This window comes from Saccostrea cucullata, unplaced genomic scaffold, assembly GCF_032062105.1.
Source record: "Saccostrea cucullata isolate Sc308-1 unplaced genomic scaffold, CSIRO_AGI_Scuc_v1 ctg14065, whole genome shotgun sequence".
NCBI classification, from domain to species: domain Eukaryota; kingdom Metazoa; phylum Mollusca; class Bivalvia; order Ostreida; family Ostreidae; genus Saccostrea; species Saccostrea cuccullata.
Genome location: NW_026920003.1, coordinates 1 through 16,420, shown reverse-complemented (window position 1 = coordinate 16,420; position 16,420 = coordinate 1). Strand labels below are relative to the sequence as shown.

The window sequence follows — 16,420 nt, the reverse complement described above, 5'->3', positions numbered from 1 at the left end:
TTACTTATCATAATTATACACTTAGCATGCATACCCTACTACATGTACGTTAATTACTTAATTAATACCCAGAGTTAGATCAGAGTAACAAAGAGAAAATGCATTTCAACTTTAAAACCATTTGTGCATCCCACCCCACAGGAACCACTGAACTTGGGGCCACATATTTAAAAATCATTTTTATCACAAATTTCATTTGACTAATACCACAGAGCAGATTTTATACCTGTAACCATTAATTTATTTCAGACTATACCACTGACCCAGGGGGCATGAAATTAACCATTTTGCTTGATGCACCTTTCTTCATCTTAAATATATATACTAAGATCAATGGCATATTACCCAGGAGCAATGGAAAAGATTTTCGAAGGAGTAATGGAAAAGAGCTACAGCTCACCATGTCTTCCTTTATATAGTACCTAATTTAAATGTCTCCGCCCATTTGTATGTAATAGAGAAACCAAACTCTGTTTGAAATAAAATGTTCCGGAATTTGTTTTTTGCGGTAGGTGTTGAAAATTGGCTTGTATTTCTTGATTATACTCAAAGTCATTAATAATGATTGTACAAAATTTTAATTAGAAATACTATATTATATACCATGAAAATAAAAATAATACCATTTATTATATGATTGAATAATTTCCATCTCTCTGATTGGCTGAGATCCAACTATGTTAGAAAAATATTACGTTGTATTGACCTGCACGTGACGTTCCAGGTCAATACAAGGATTTATTTCCTCTACATTGATCTGAAAATAGATTGTGGAATTCCAAATTGATTTATTGTTTTAGAAAGCTATTTAAACGACTATGATCTATGATTTTTATTTTCATGTGAAAAAAAACCTACGCGAATATATATTTTAGGTGAGGGTAGTAAGGGACCCCATCCCCGCCAACACTTTTACTGTACAACAACTTTTTTTTTTTACTTTTTGGTAGTCAGTTTTCCTTGATAATACTTCTTCATTTTAAAATCTATCCTATAAAAATACTGACATTATATATTTCTTTCATGGCTACTAAAATCGATTTTAAAAAAAAATTCAAATTGATACGAATGGTAAGGTTTATTAACACTTTAATTCTGTACTCTGTTGTATTTGGTCAGGACTTAATAAAATGCAAACAAGTAATGAGCTGTATCATTTTATCAGGGAATCATATAATAAAACAATTATTGCTGTTTTTTTTCGGTCAATACAATGATTTAGCCATCTTCGAAGTACAATATTCACCTCGCCCTTCGGGCTCGGTGAATATTGTACTCCTCAGATGGCTAAATCATTGTATTGACCTAAAAAAAAGCAATAATTGTATAATATCCTCATGTATATTGTGTAAAATAAGGGGACCCTAAAAATGGGACCAAGCTAATATACTTAAGTGGAAAACTTGTTAACAGATGAAAATATTACTTGAATCCAAGGCATATCATGAAAAGAAAGTCAAAGTAAGTTTGTTTAATTAATGAATTATTAATTAGGATCAATTAATTAAAATGATTAATTTAACAAGAGGCCCATGGGCCTTATAGTTCATCTGAGCATTATGCAACAACTTTCCAGTGATTGAATTTGATTCATGTTATAAGCCAGATGCTATGGCATTTACAATTTTGAAAGAGGCACCATTGATCATCATAACTATACACTTAGCAGTTGCTTAGTTTGGTTACTTAATACCCATAGGCAGGGTAGGGGAAAAATGCATTTCAACTAATTAGTAATATTCAGCATTAATCAGTAGTGCCCTTACCACACATGAACCCTTGACCCTTAGGCCTAAATCCACACATTGCACAATTTTTGAAAAGGCATCCTTGCTGTTCAAGAATATTTGATTAATAGCAAGGAGATTTCAAACAATTCATTCATTTTCAGTATATAAGTACAGCCCCTCCCCTCCTTTATGGTACCCCTCACCCTGGGGCCTTGAAATTCACAATTCTGGAAGATTAGGGCCCTTGCTCATCATAATGATACAGATAGTTATATAGATAGTTAGTATTATAGGTATCTGCTTAATAATCAGGAGCAGAGAAGAAAATTTTCAAAGAATTCATGTATTTTCACTATAATCAATAAAGCCCCACACAAACACCAGAACCCCTGACCCTGGGGCCATAAAATTCACAATTTTGGTAGACGCACTCTTGGTCATCATAACTATGCACTTAGTTTATCTAATACCTAGGAGCAGAGAAGAAGATTTTCAAAGAATACCTGAGTTACTCAAGTGACCTAAAAAGTTGGTGTTGCATTCCATCTTGAATGTCCTCAATAATTTAATTTTAGATGAAGCATAAGATTAACGGCTGCATTTCATTTCATTAATTTTTGGTAATTATCAACTTTTCATTTCCAACATTTTTTTAGTTTTCATTTCCGACATTTTTTAGTTTTCATTTCCGACATTTTTCAAATACATAGGTAGTACCTATAGTAACAGATTTGATATCTTTACGTATGAAAAATTTGAAGGATTAATGAATAATTGAAATCCAACTTTGTAAATCTCAGTGATATGTACGAGGGTTGTTCGAAAAGTTCGTGGACGATGTCAATCCCCTTTATATTACTCACTAGAGATTTAAGATAAGCACATTATAATATGTAAAAATATTTGTTTTGTTGATGTGTGAAGTTTCATTCCATTCGATTTAACAGAAATCAATTTACTTCATTTCAAAATCAACATGTTTTGTACCCGCGGAGCACACTTAACGGCAATGTAACGTCAAAACATAGCGTCGAGAAATTTTTAAAAATACTACCCCTGTACATTTGACAAATTATAATACAATTCCAATTTATTAAATCCTTTTCTAATACTTGACATTTATTTTTTTAAGAATTGCTCTCGTTGTATAATTTCCTTTGTTAAGGTTTTACTTTCTTTTATAACATAACCCTGCTTTCACAGGATAAGCAACTCTGAAGCGCCTATTTCTTTCCTTGACTTGCCAACATTTTAAAGTTTTGTTCAGAAATTTACAGTTAAATCGTTTCTTCACAGATCATCCTCATCCGATACAGAGTTTCTGTCACTCAAATACTGCCTGTACTATTTGTACACACATGCACAGCTTGCTTGTGACATATTTTCTTGATTCCTCCAACATTTTTAGAGTTTATCCAGGATTTTTCCTGAGTAAAATAAAAATTGCATCGTTATCCGCTGCTCCGTGACGTTCTAAAACGTCATCGTTTTAGTCGTTTTAAATAAGGACTACATATCTTCTCAAGTTGATTTCTTTTCAGCAAAGCAAAATATAAAACCATAATTTGGTACACGAATCAATGTAACAATTCTTGAATTGAATATCTAGGTTGTTTTCCTTTTTTGCTCCATTTTACAGAGAATGTGACTATAGACATTATTTAGGGTATTGTCTGTAACGTACTAAATTTTCACCTGCTCCGCGATCTGATTTTTGTAATTTAAAATCTGGATAAGTTTTGAATAAGTCGCAATATTTTGAAAAAAATTAATACAAATCATTTGGATTTATTATTAATTAAATATTTCTACCAAATTTGGATAACATATGACGTCAAATAAAAAAGATATGACAGTTGTCCACAAACTTTTCGAACAACCCTCGTAAAAATCAGTAACTTGGACACAAGAATGGTGCTGTCACTGACATTTAATTAAGTGCACATTAAATGTGTGGGAAAAGTTTTATGTATTACCTAGACTTAGTGCTACATGTATGCATATATGTATAGATGTTTTTTTTTTGTTTTTTTTTTTTTTTTTAAATTTTATTCATATTTTGGTATAAATACTTTTAAAATTCTATTTTTTCTTTTACTTAAAAAAATGTTGAATTGCTGCACAGGTAAATTGTGGAAATGAAAAAAAAATTATGTGGGAATTTAATGAAAAAAAAATGTCGGAAATGAAAAAAAATGTCAGAAATGCTATGCATATTTCCGGAAATGAAATGCAGCGAGATAATAGCAAAGACTTTAATTAGATGAAAAACAATTAACTTAAGCTTAACCAATATTGTAATCATATGACCATACCTATACTGGATAAGACAGGACCAAAAGCTCTGGCTAGAGCCCCTAGAGATCTGAACACTCCCATCACCACCCCCTTCTATCCGTGCCTCCAAATCCTGAGATCAGTGTTGTCAGACAAGGAACAACTGTGGCTGAAGCTATATAAAAATGTAGTAATTTCAAATAATATCTCAATTTCCTAGTCCAAATACAGCAATATTTGATATAGATGGGAAGAATTTTCTATATAGCTCCTAATATTATAAAGCCAGTATGTTGCTTTTATTTGTGTGTGCAAGTATATACCTGTTTGTACAGGATTCTCTAATATATTCAATGAATATGAAGCAGAGAAAATTGAAAATTTAGAAGTTACGCACCAAAGGCAAACAATGTCAGTCCTATGTACATCATGCTAGCACTGTAGGCAAAGGCCATACACACAAAGGCTGGGATAAGCATCGTCATTCCCTGAAATTGCAAATATTAGTCTTAATTGCATAGTAAAATTAAGAAATGCTTTAAAAATACATGTATATTTTTAGCATTATATCTGACTATGCAACCATTTCTTTCTTGACCCAAAATAACTGCAGAAATAGAGGCAGTTTCCCCTTGGAAATGTAGTACTCAGTATTTTCTCTCCAAATTAAATTATGTAAAATTGCTTATTTTCGTAGATAAAAAAGCTGCTTTTAAATTATGGCTGGATAAAATTTATAAATCGGGCCTAAAGTCTTACCAGGGTTGCTATCTTCACTTCTTTCCCTGCAGGTATCCTTCTAACATAACCACCAGTATTTTTATGCAAAAAATGTATCAACTAATTGTTTTCCATAAATTCAGTTGATTCCATAATTTTATTTTACTACTGGCTTCAAAGTTTGTGAGGTACATAAAATCAATTAACACAGCAGAAACTCTTCAAAAAATTTGTACAGCCAATTGACTTACCCTGCACTAAGGCCATGATGGTCCCCAAAAAGAAAAACATCTTCCCTTGTTGCATACTGATGAAGATAAAACACAAAGCTCTTAAGAACAACTGATTTAAAGCATTGTCCTGGTAACAAAAAATTACAGAAAATCCATTTTTTTAAATGCTAGCTGTGTTTATGATGAAAGAAAGAAGATGATCAATAAGAAACAAAGATCAAAGAAAATTATAAAAGAGAGAGTCGATGATGATGATGATGATGAAGTGAGGAAGAGATGAAAATCTGATGAAAACTTGTTGATGAGATACCTGTCGTAGTTGAGCCTGTTGTGAGTAAGGAACGTGAGTGTAAACTCGAGTCCTGAGTACATCAGAAGATACAGAGAATACACAGCACATATCTTCTGCATCGCAGACACATCTGTCAAAAGAGAAACATTCAAAAATCATGGTATTACACATCTCAATTTCAGCAGATTTTTTGGAGAAATACTTTTTCCTATGACACATTTTGATATATTTCAAAGACATGGGGTAGGAGTGGTTATCATATTTCACACTTTTCAGTCATTAAAAAAAAAGAGTTGTACGGTAAGATGACCTTTTATTCACCCCCTTCCTGATTCCCAGATTCCTCCTTTGTTTCCTGTGTATCGTCTGTGGCTTCCTGGTTTCCTTGAGATTCCTGCTGACTTTCTTCTACTGCAGTCTGATTTTCTTCTGTTTCCTCTGTACTTTCCTTTGCTTCTTCTGTTGTTTCCTCTTTCACTTCCTCATTTTCTGCTGCTTTTTCCTCAGTTTCCTCTTTTGTCTCTTGAGTTTCTTCTGTCACCTCCTGACATTCCTCTGTCACCTCCTGACTTTCCTCTGCCACGTCCTGACTTTCCTCTATCATCTCCTGCTTTTCCTCTGTTTCCTCCTGCTTTTCTTCCACAACTTCCTGGTTTTCTTCTGCTTTTTCTTCAGGTTCCTCGTTCACCTCCTGGACTTCTTCTGTCACCTCCTGAGTTTCCTCTGTCACTTCCTCTTTTTCCTCTGTTTCCTCCTGCTTCTCTTCTTCCACTTCCTGATTTTCCTCTGTCACTTCCTGTGTTTCCTCCTCCACCGTTTCCTGGTTTCCTTCCTCTTCATTTGTTCTTTCTACTTCCTGGTTGGCATCCTCAATTTGTTCGTCATCAGAGTAGAAACAGGTACTAAGTTCTACAACAGTTATTTATATTTAACAATGAATTTACATTACATAGAATTGGTGTACCCCATGAATTTTTTTTAGACAAACTGAATGTTTATGGACCCTTGGACCCCCCCCCCCCCCCTTGCACCGTGCATCTTGAGAAAATTGTCCAAAATAAGATTTAAAATTTGTTTTCATGTTTATCCCTCCGTTCAAAAAAATATCTTTCTCTTTGATTGATTTTTGATATATTGTATTTCACCTGTTTTGGCAATAGCACCATCTTTATTACTATCAAATTGCGTCAGCATCATGCGTGCGTACGTCCTCTCCGTCTCGTCGAACTGTTCGCCGAGTTCGGAGAGTTTTTTCCAGGAGTTCTTCTATATTGACCGCATCCTGTCCGGGAAACAGAATGTCCAGACTCTCCATTAGCGAGTCCCGCATCTGGGGCTTGGACTTGATTCGGTCCTGGATCCATTCGTGGAACTCTTCTTGATTTAACTGAGAATTTTCTGCAAGAATGAATGAAATGGTTTTTCAAGTTGTACATATGTACACGTACAAGTAAATCCAAAAAAATAAAACGATTTCTCTGCATGTTCGTAGCATTGGCTCACTTTATGCGAACAAGCTCAATAACATAGGCGTCGGAACCGGGGGGCTAGGGGGGCTTAGCCTCCCCCCACTTTTTTTCCAAATAAATACTTAGTATAGACATAGAACATAACTTCGCAAGTTTAGCCCCCCCCCCCAGTTTCCACAGAAACGTCTGAGTATAGGTTAAAATTGTTGGTGTTTGGAAGAAATTTTTGGTACTGGAGTTCGAACCTACCCCCCCCCCCCCCATTCGTGGAACTCTTCTTGATTTAACTGAGAATTTTCTGCAAGAATGAATGAAATGGTTTTTCAAGTTGTACATATGTACACGTACAAGTAAATCCAAAAAAATAAAACGATTTCTCTGCATGTTCGTAGCATTGGCTCACTTTATGCGAACAAGCTCAATAACATAGGCGTCGGAACCGGGGGGCTAGGGGGGCTTAGCCTCCCCCACTTTTTTTCCAAATAAATACTTAGTATAGACATAGAACATAACTTCGCAAGTTTAGCCCCCCCCCCAGTTTCCACAGAAACGTCTGAGTATAGGTTAAAATTGTTGGTGTTTGGAAGAAATTTTTGGTACTGGAGTTCGAACCTACCCCCCCCCCCCCTTCAACGAAATAGGTTTTTCGTGTTAGGGAAATAGACATTTCCTTTTTTTTTTTTTTTTTTTTTTTGCTTGTCAGGTTTTTTTGGAGGTACCAATAATTTTTTTTTTACACTTAGCAACCCCCCCCCCCACTTTCAATTTGCTTCCGACGCCAATGAATAATATATATGTGATGTGTCTTAAAATGCAATCCACTTTGAATATAAACGGATAAAGTGACACATTTATACATTTCTTGAGAATTAAGAAGTTGAAAATGTGAAAAGTTAATTTACAGATAAGTAGACACAGAATTGTTTCAGAGAAAAACTCGCTCGAGCTTTCAAGTCAGTTGAGCTAAAATGAATTCAACATATTCACTCACTACTATATACGCGTACACGTATCACCTCGTTTTGTTTGTTAAAAAATCTCACATCTTTTAATTAAGGACCGATGCATATACATGCATTTTCTCTCAAATTCTATACCTATGATATTTTTTACCCTGCCCTGAATCAATTTAAAAGTCAACCATTCAGACTGTGATTTTCTGTCGCAGGATTTAATGCCGTTTTAGTTCAATGATGGCGAGAATCAAGCTGATTTTCATTGTTGATTTGAAAATCAACTAAAAAGAGCTTAAGATTTTCATAGCAAAAGTTGAATGTGTTTGGTTTTATTTATATTGAAAAAGTGATTGTCCACATTTTTCTTGCATGAATATTGTATGACCTGTATACGCACAGCTAGGGGGTAGTTTATCAATGTAGAATCTATCTCATTTAAATTGAATATTTTGATAAAAAAGATAATTTCATTGAATTTAAAGGGGAACAAGCAAATTCAAAGAATTATGGTCCCCCGCTTTCGGTGTTTTTTTTTGGGTGAGATATCATTTTTATGACATTTTGTGTCTAATATGAACACCCTATCATAAGTCATCTATTTAGAAATTATCACTGAACTCCAAGGTCAAGGTCAAAGGGTTAACGTTCTTGGTATTCAATGAAAAGTCTTCTCAAAAGAATTACAAATGTGAAGTATGAAAGCCCTAGCCCTTACCATTCAAAACTTATGGTCAAGATTAAAGTTTTCCCATAGGTACAAAACATATTCAAGGTCAAGGTTGTTGGTATCAAATGAAAGGTCTCGCCACAAAGAATACATTTGTGAAATATGAAAGTCCTGGTATCTACTGTTCAAAAGTTGTGGCCAAGGTGAAAGTTTTTGAAAAGTTGGTCAAACTCCAAGGTCAAGGTCCAAGGGGCAAAGCTGTTGGCATTCAATGAAAGGTCTTCTCACAAGAATTATATATATGAAGTATGAAAGCCCTAGCCCTTACCATTCAAAACTTATGGTCAAGGTTAAAGTTTTTTCATAAGTACCGAAATCTCCAAGGTCAATGTAAAAAGGTATCCAATAAAAGGTCTTGCTACAAAGAATACTGTAATATGCATGGGGTTGGACTTTAGAATATTGCATATTAATTAATCACAGGCTGATGGTGGATTGTTTTTAAGTGAAGTAAAGTAGCATCCAGTTGTAAATTGATAAGAAATGTTTTATTGTTCATGTTATTTCATTATCTTATTGTTTACTTGAATTATTGATGCAATACACATTGCACTTCGACATTGTAATGTAAACAAATGCTGTTTTTGTGTTACTAGACGATCTAGTGAGATATTGTTGAACAGACAGTAAGGGACAGTGATACTAAGATGTTACATGTCAGTTTTTCATCATTATCTACCATATTACGACTGTAATTTACTTACTTATTTCAGCATTATCACATGTGTTGTAAATTGGGCGCCTGCCATCTTTCTTACGAAGGAAATAGTCATGTGACATAAACATTGTCCTTTTACAATTGATAAGATCGAAATAACACTGTCCGTGTCTTCTGATATTTATAATTGATACGTAAATGTTATTTTATTGCAGTATTGTCATTTAATTATGTTTTATTTGACGAAATGTTTTGGAACTTGAATGTGTAGCGTAATACTTATGTGTTTGCATTATTGTTCGGTATTACTACGCCATGGATTGTGTGTGTCCGTTTTATTACAGATTGTTTGTTGAACTTGTTTTATTATGTACATATATCGAATAGAGTTTATAGCTCCCACTTTACATGTAGAGAGGACATTTTGAGCGATGTTATTTTCTTTGTTTTACACAAAATGTATGTAAAGTAGTTCTGAGAGGCTGCAGAAAGGACAATTATTCATTGGTTGATGTAATCACGTGATCATTTATAGAAGGTTATATATACGAGCAGAGAACGCCAGTTTCATCACGAAGATCGTAACGATCAGATCATATTACGTCATCAAAATCACTGACTGTAAATTACTAGCGACTTAGGTATAAAAAAAATAATGTAAAGTAATACAAATTAAGTAGCGTATAATTTCTCCACCGCATGGACACCGCAATCCACTGTATTTTATTAGGCCAGAGATGTTTAGCTAGGACTTTATATACTCATAGATGTACTGACTGTTTTGTTATATTTCATTGAACATTGAAGTCTTTATTAAATGAAATATTTGAAACGAGAAATGGAACTTGGTAATGATTTACAAGGATGTGAAGTAAATTATCAAGGGTGTTTAAATACATGTGACGGGCGGAGGATGCCCCCCCCCCCCTTTTTATATGTGGACGGATGTCATAAGTAGTCCTGACAAAATATAATTAACTTAATTTACACGCCCGGGATGGAAACATTGTGAGCTGATTGGCATTTGACAGGGTGCCGAGGAAGCTTACAATTTTTGGTGTCAGAAGTGGGATGTCCTGCCATATACGAGGACATCTAGGATACTAACCCGTTCTTTAATACCTGTCAAGTACTAAGTAGAGTGGATTGCGGACTGTCGTGTGGTGGAGAATAAAAAATCTAATTTTTTAAAGAGATGTACATATGTTCTTGTTACTGTTTTTATAGTTAAAAATGGAGGATGCTACTTCGCCGGATCCTGAAGTATTTATAAAATGAACATAAGGAAAATGTTCAGTTAGGCCAAGGGGACGAAACAGATGTCTGTGGGAGGAACACTGATGATGAATATTTGATGGCAAATGAAAATCCTTTGGAAAGAAATGACAGTGACGACGACGACGAAGTAGGACGTAATTTCCGTCGGCGATCTGATTATCAGTTAGCTGACGACGCACAAAGTGATCACAATCGCATTTCTACACTTATGATCAAACCCGAACTCTACGATGGAAAAGAAAGTTGGGAGGAATACTTTTCTCACTTTCAAGACTGCGCTGAACTAAGCCACTGGGACGACAGGACAAAACTTCTTTTCTTGGCCGCTAGCTTACGCGGACAAGCCAGGACTTTCTTCATGAGCCTAACACTTGAGGAAAGACGCACGTTTAAAATTCTTGTTCAGCGTATGGACCAGAGATTTGGTAGCTCAAAACACAAAAATAGATGGCTTTCAAAACTGGAAATGCGTAGGCGGATGCCTGGAGAAGGTATTGCAGAGGTTGGAGACGATATACGACAATTATCACAAAAAGCTTATAGTAACTTGGATATTGACGCTCAGGAATCGCTGGCCCTGAACCATCTTTACAAAATTATTCCCGTTGAAATGAAATGCCGTTGTATTGACAAGGAGTGTAGCACTGTTGCAGAAGCGGTAGAAGTCATTGAGAGATACGAGTCAATAATGGGGGATGGGGATAAAAAGAAAATAAATGTTAGATATGTGGATCAAGGACAAGTAGTCAAACAGCCAACTGGAGAGCAAAAATCAAATAACTTGGAACATACAATCAAGTTACTAATCGATAGATTAAAGAAACTGGAAAGTGCACAGAGAATGCAACCTCGGAAGGGCAATAACTCTTGGACTTGCTTCATCTGCAATTCGCCAGATCATCTCATGAAGGACTGCCCAGACCGATGGACAAGAGGACAACAGATGACCATGGCCTCTAACCTGAATAAAAGACATGGCAGTGGAAACATGAGAGATAACAGATATCATTAAGTCAGGAGTCGGAGTGTCTTTCTGTTAGAAATGAAAATACTAGGACTATCGCACAGGGGAAATAACTCTCTCATGGGACAATGGATTTTATACAAAGGAAACATATTTGACAAAACAATAGATTTTCTAGGATAGTGGATCTACTGCATGGACTATTTCGTTCAAAATTTTACTAAACTCTCAAAGGAAACTAGCTCTAATATACAGCCGGCAACCTCTGACATTCAGGATGTACATGTAAATGAGAATTTAATAGAGAACATCTGGACCATTGTACTGGATGTATCTTTTGGGAAAGAAGCATTGCCACACAAATTTGGAATTTGCAAAATTTCACAAGATAGGATCCTTGGAAAGGACTTTCTTCTTAATTATTACATCACAAAGATAAATCACCAAAGGATGGGTTTGCTGTATTAACTTCAAAATGGAAAGGACCTTGTAACAAGACAACTAGATGACTTGACTTAATTTATAGGATAGGTTGATGATATATCGAGGCATCAACTTACCACCCTGGTTCAGGAAGTTCATACCACAAAACTAAATGATGTCGGACAGTAGTTTGATGATACCAGATTTTTTTGTTTTATTATATTGACACCTGTCTAAGGTGGATGTTGTCCTAGGTGGTGCACCACACTAGGTGAATGTGTAGATAGTGACTGGCCATTACTATTAGTGCACATTAGGACCTCAGTTGTCTAGGGCTGGGCCGGACTGTAGGTGGACCTCAGTTGTCTAGGGCTGGGCCGGACTGTAGGTGGAAAACAGTTGTCTAGGGCTGGGCCGGACTGTAGGTGGAAAACAGTTGTCTAGGGCTGGGCCGGACTGATACTTTTGTTGGGATCAATCAACTACTGGAATAAAACTATAAATGGATAATTGATGTCACTTCCTGATCCTGGGAGGAATCTACAAAAACAATGAAGAATTAGACCCAACTGATTGACTGACTGATTCCCATAGGAACCTACCTTTATCATCTACATACATTCAATTCTAACAAGAATTTCCAATCTTGTACTAGCTTATGCATAGGGAGCTGTATACTTTATACATGGGATGGATGGTGGATTTTCAAAATAACTGTTTATCTGTACGGCAACAAGAGAGATGAAGAGATGGAGAAAGAAGTAGCAGAGAGATGAGACGGAGAGATGGAGACAGAAATAGCAGAGAGATAGAGACAGAAGTAGCAGAGAGACGAGATGGAGACAGAAATAGCTGAAATGGTATCAGACGAGCAGGCAGATGTGTGAGAATTACCAAAAGAAGTGGTTGAGTGCAAGAAAGAAAAAGATTTCATTGATGATGGAAGTAAGAAGCTAGCAGAACCAGATGATTCATTAAGACTGTAAATTCAGGAGAATTTGACTTTTTACGTGGGGGGAAGTGTAATATGCATGGGGGTTGGACTTTAGAATATTGCATATTAATTAATCACAGGCTGATGGTGGATTGTTTTTAGTGAAGTAAAGTAGCATCCAGTTGTAAATTGATAAGAAATGTTATATTGTTCATGTTATTAAGGTCTTCCGTTTCCAACGGAAGACCTTCTACTGATTCTGTTGGTAAAGATTATTATTAGGTCTTTCCACCTTTCTGTGGAAAGACCTCTTGAAATGCTTCTGTTTTTTATTTTATTTCTCACCTTATGTTTTGACACCGTAAGACTTATCGAAAAACTTTATAGTTCATGATACTGGATATTAAAAGTTATTCCGAAAAACGACCCCCTATGTTAGAACTTTGACCCCTTTCGAAGTTATTGCCCCTTTCGCAAGAAATGTCTGTTATCGCTACTTCTCCAAAACCGTAAACCGCAGAGATTCCAAACCTAAATTAATGTTTACGACTAATTTAGTAGACTCTCCAATCAAACATTGCGAAAGGATTCGTAAGCTCTTATAACAAATTATTGCCCCTGAATGTTTGCAATGTTTACGAATATCAAGAACTTTTCTAAAACGACAAGGCGTATAGACATGGGACCAACTGCAAAAGATTCATTGACCTTTGACCTTAAAATCTAGGTCAAGGTCAAAGGTCAAGGTCATTCAAAATATGTAAAATTAAGCATTTTTAATAGCTCTTTTGTTCTTAACCAAATTCTAAACATCTTTGCATCTTCAATATGTACTCTTAAAACCATTTCAGAGATTTCATTCTTGTCCCCTAAGATTGACCCCTCTAAAAGTTAGTGCCCCCTTCAGTGTAAACCCTTGTTATCGCTACTCCTCCGAAACCGTAAACCGTAGAGGTACAAAACCTTCAACAATGTCTGCTACTAATTTAGAACACTTCTCATTCCATTAGTGCAAAAGAATTCGTAAACCATTTTAAGTAGTTATTGCCCCTGCTAGTTGATGATGTTTACGAAGAACTAAAAACTTCTTAACGACAAGTCGTAAAGACATGGGCCCAACTGCATGAGATCTTTTGACCTTTGACCTTGAAGAATAGGTCAAGGTCAAAGGTCAGGGTCATTGGAATACTAGAGAAATTGTCGATTAAGCTATTTTAAAAAAATCCAAATGACCTTGACCTTGATATTTGACCTTGACCTTTGACCTTGACCCCTAACTCAAAAAGTAATAAAGAAATATTCATTACCTTTATCTAGATTCATCTTCAAGTGTTAATCTCAAGTTTATCTTTCACTCTTTCTCTTTTTTTTATGGATGACCTTGACCTTTGACCTTGATAAATGACCTTGACCTTTGACCCCCTATTGACCCAAAGGTCACAATCAAGCTTAAGGTCGTTGAGGTATTTGCAACCCTTACTCTTACAAATGCTTATAACCCCCCCCCCCCCCCACCCTTCCTTTCTTAAAAAAAAAAATCAACAGCAGCATAGAAAAAATGTCTAAAAGTCTAACAATACGATATATCGACATAAGATTCGGAGTAAAAGCAAGAAGAGACCTTAAAGAAAGTGTCCTGAGAGTTTTAAGGTGAGTCTCTGAAATATAATGAAATACTAGTGAAAATCGGCAAAATCTGCATTTTTTTTTCTGTCTGAAATTTAGTTATTGCTGAGCATAAAAATTAATTAAAGCCCGTATTGGCTATTTCTGCAATTTTTGTTAATATCATTCGATTCTCCTGCTCTATTACGACATTTTAATACCAAGTATTCTTGCTTTCTTTAGTGTATGGAATTTATTTCAATTTTATTTGGATTTAATATTAATTGAATGAATCTTGATTTCATTTGAAATTTGATTTTTTTTTTTCTAGAATAACATAATCCCAAGAAATAGCGACTTTCAGCCTAGTAAAAAGAAATACACGTTTCTTCCCTGTGTTTCCCATCTAGAATTACATGTTTGGAATTTTATTTATGCTACTTACATTGAATTTCTTGCCTATTTCGGTAAGGAATGTTAAAACCCGAACCCGATTCTCTGTTCTCCTTTTCCATAAATACAAACTGCCTTGCATCTCTCGCTTATGTTTTTCACATGCTCTTAAATAATTTATCGCCATCCATTTCAAACATAAAACAACTCAAATCGGATATTTTCAAACATTTCTTTAATACATGTATAATGCACATATGATGCAGGTACACATGGGACATTTCACGACGTTTTCACTTACGCTTCCGTCTTGATGCGCAGATCAAATGCATGTTATTCATATTAATAGGTATATCATAATTTTAATCAGACCCTACCCCTTACATCTTAACTCGAAAACAATCTCATTCAAGCTCATATATACACCTAGGAGCGTGTTACAGTGTTTTTAACGTGCTCTCTTTTCGTAGTCAATGAATCCGTGGTTATCCCCGAGTCGACTCGTCTGTTTACGGTATATTTATAACAACTGCGAGCCCGATCTAAAATCCTAGTACAGAAATGAGAATTTTGCTGTTTTATTTATTTTCTTGCTTTTTTTCTACTTTTTTCAGCCCAAATGATATTGAAACACTTAAAAAGGTGGAAAGACGTCTTATTGTTCTCTGAACAATTAGTTTACTAGTTCTTTAATTTTTTCTTCTACTTCCTAGACACCAACTTTGAGGCCTCATATCTCACTCATTTCTTAATAGATTTTGCTCAAATTTTCAGACATTATAGATGGTAATAAACTCTATCAGAATAATGTCTAACATTTTAAAAAATTACTTCCGCTTATGAGTTATTTCCCTTTATAAGAAAAATTATAGGCTTTCGTTTCCGGAAAAAAGGCTCAGAGACCACAAAAGCTGGAGCAGAAATTTTACTGGTTTTAGATAACAGAAGGATTGAAGTTGTGCACATCGGTTTTTGTTTTTCGATTTCTGTAATCAAAATGGCGCTTTATAGGGGTCAAAAATTAGAACGCCTAAAAGGGTGAAAATTTACACATATTTTCCTTTTTTTCTTGAAAACTAAAAATATTTTGTTAAGACTTATTGAATAAAAGTTGTGCATTATTTCAAGAGCTTTCATTTGATATCATTAAAAAGGGGCTGGCCCCTAGAATTAGGGATCTAGTGCCCTTGAAAGTTTTTGCTATATATCTCAAAAACGATTAATATTTCCAATGACTTTTGATAATAAAGTTGTGCTTTAACATCTTACTGATCTTATGAAATTGTTATTTTGTTCTAGTCTTGTTTAAAATGGGCTAGATGCATGACCTATATATGTACAGGTAATTCTTATCACTCAGCTCGTAAACGAGAGCTTCTCATGCGTGTATATAAAACAAACTTACTTTAAATAAAAATCATGGCTACATTGGATGCTAATATTCTTAAGAATAAAGTTCTTGAAGTGTTTTGTGCTTTTTCCCCCTAATTGTCATGCTTATTTACTAAGCGCACGCCTTTACATTCACCTTGTTTGTTTACAATTATATAACGCGGGGCAAAGTCGGTCATCGGGAATCAATCGGCGGGTAATCCAGCGACCCACAGTTATACACAAATAAAAACACAGAATGGTTAAATTCATTTTTTTAAATATATTAAATTGTTCCTTAATACTATCTCTGTCCTATGAAAATATTATTTTGTTCGAGTCTTACGTATTATAGGAAAGAAAGCTAGACAGTTCTCATCTTGCTATTGA

At 35.1% G+C, this 16,420-nt stretch overlaps 1 protein-coding gene and 1 long non-coding RNA gene across 2 annotated transcripts; both read right to left on the bottom strand.

Annotated features, from left to right (window-relative positions):
* Positions 1 to 4,051: 4,051 nt before the first annotated feature.
* Positions 4,052 to 4,820, bottom strand: LOC134241505 (uncharacterized). The gene is made up of 3 exons (XR_009986675.1): positions 4,767 to 4,820; positions 4,405 to 4,495; positions 4,052 to 4,182 (listed from the first exon to the last, which is right to left on the bottom strand). It is a non-coding gene; the product is annotated as an uncharacterized LOC134241505 (long non-coding RNA).
* Positions 4,821 to 5,538: 718 nt separating this feature from the next.
* On the bottom strand, positions 5,539 to 6,499 carry LOC134241494 (glutamic acid-rich protein-like). Its single transcript, XM_062723540.1, has 2 exons — positions 6,398 to 6,499; positions 5,539 to 6,161 (listed from the first exon to the last, which is right to left on the bottom strand). Exons 1-2 carry the CDS (start codon positions 6,447 to 6,449, stop codon positions 5,566 to 5,568), a joined length of 648 nt encoding a protein of 215 aa, XP_062579524.1. The 5' UTR covers positions 6,450 to 6,499; the 3' UTR covers positions 5,539 to 5,565.
* Between the last annotated feature and the right edge of the window lie 9,921 nt (positions 6,500 to 16,420).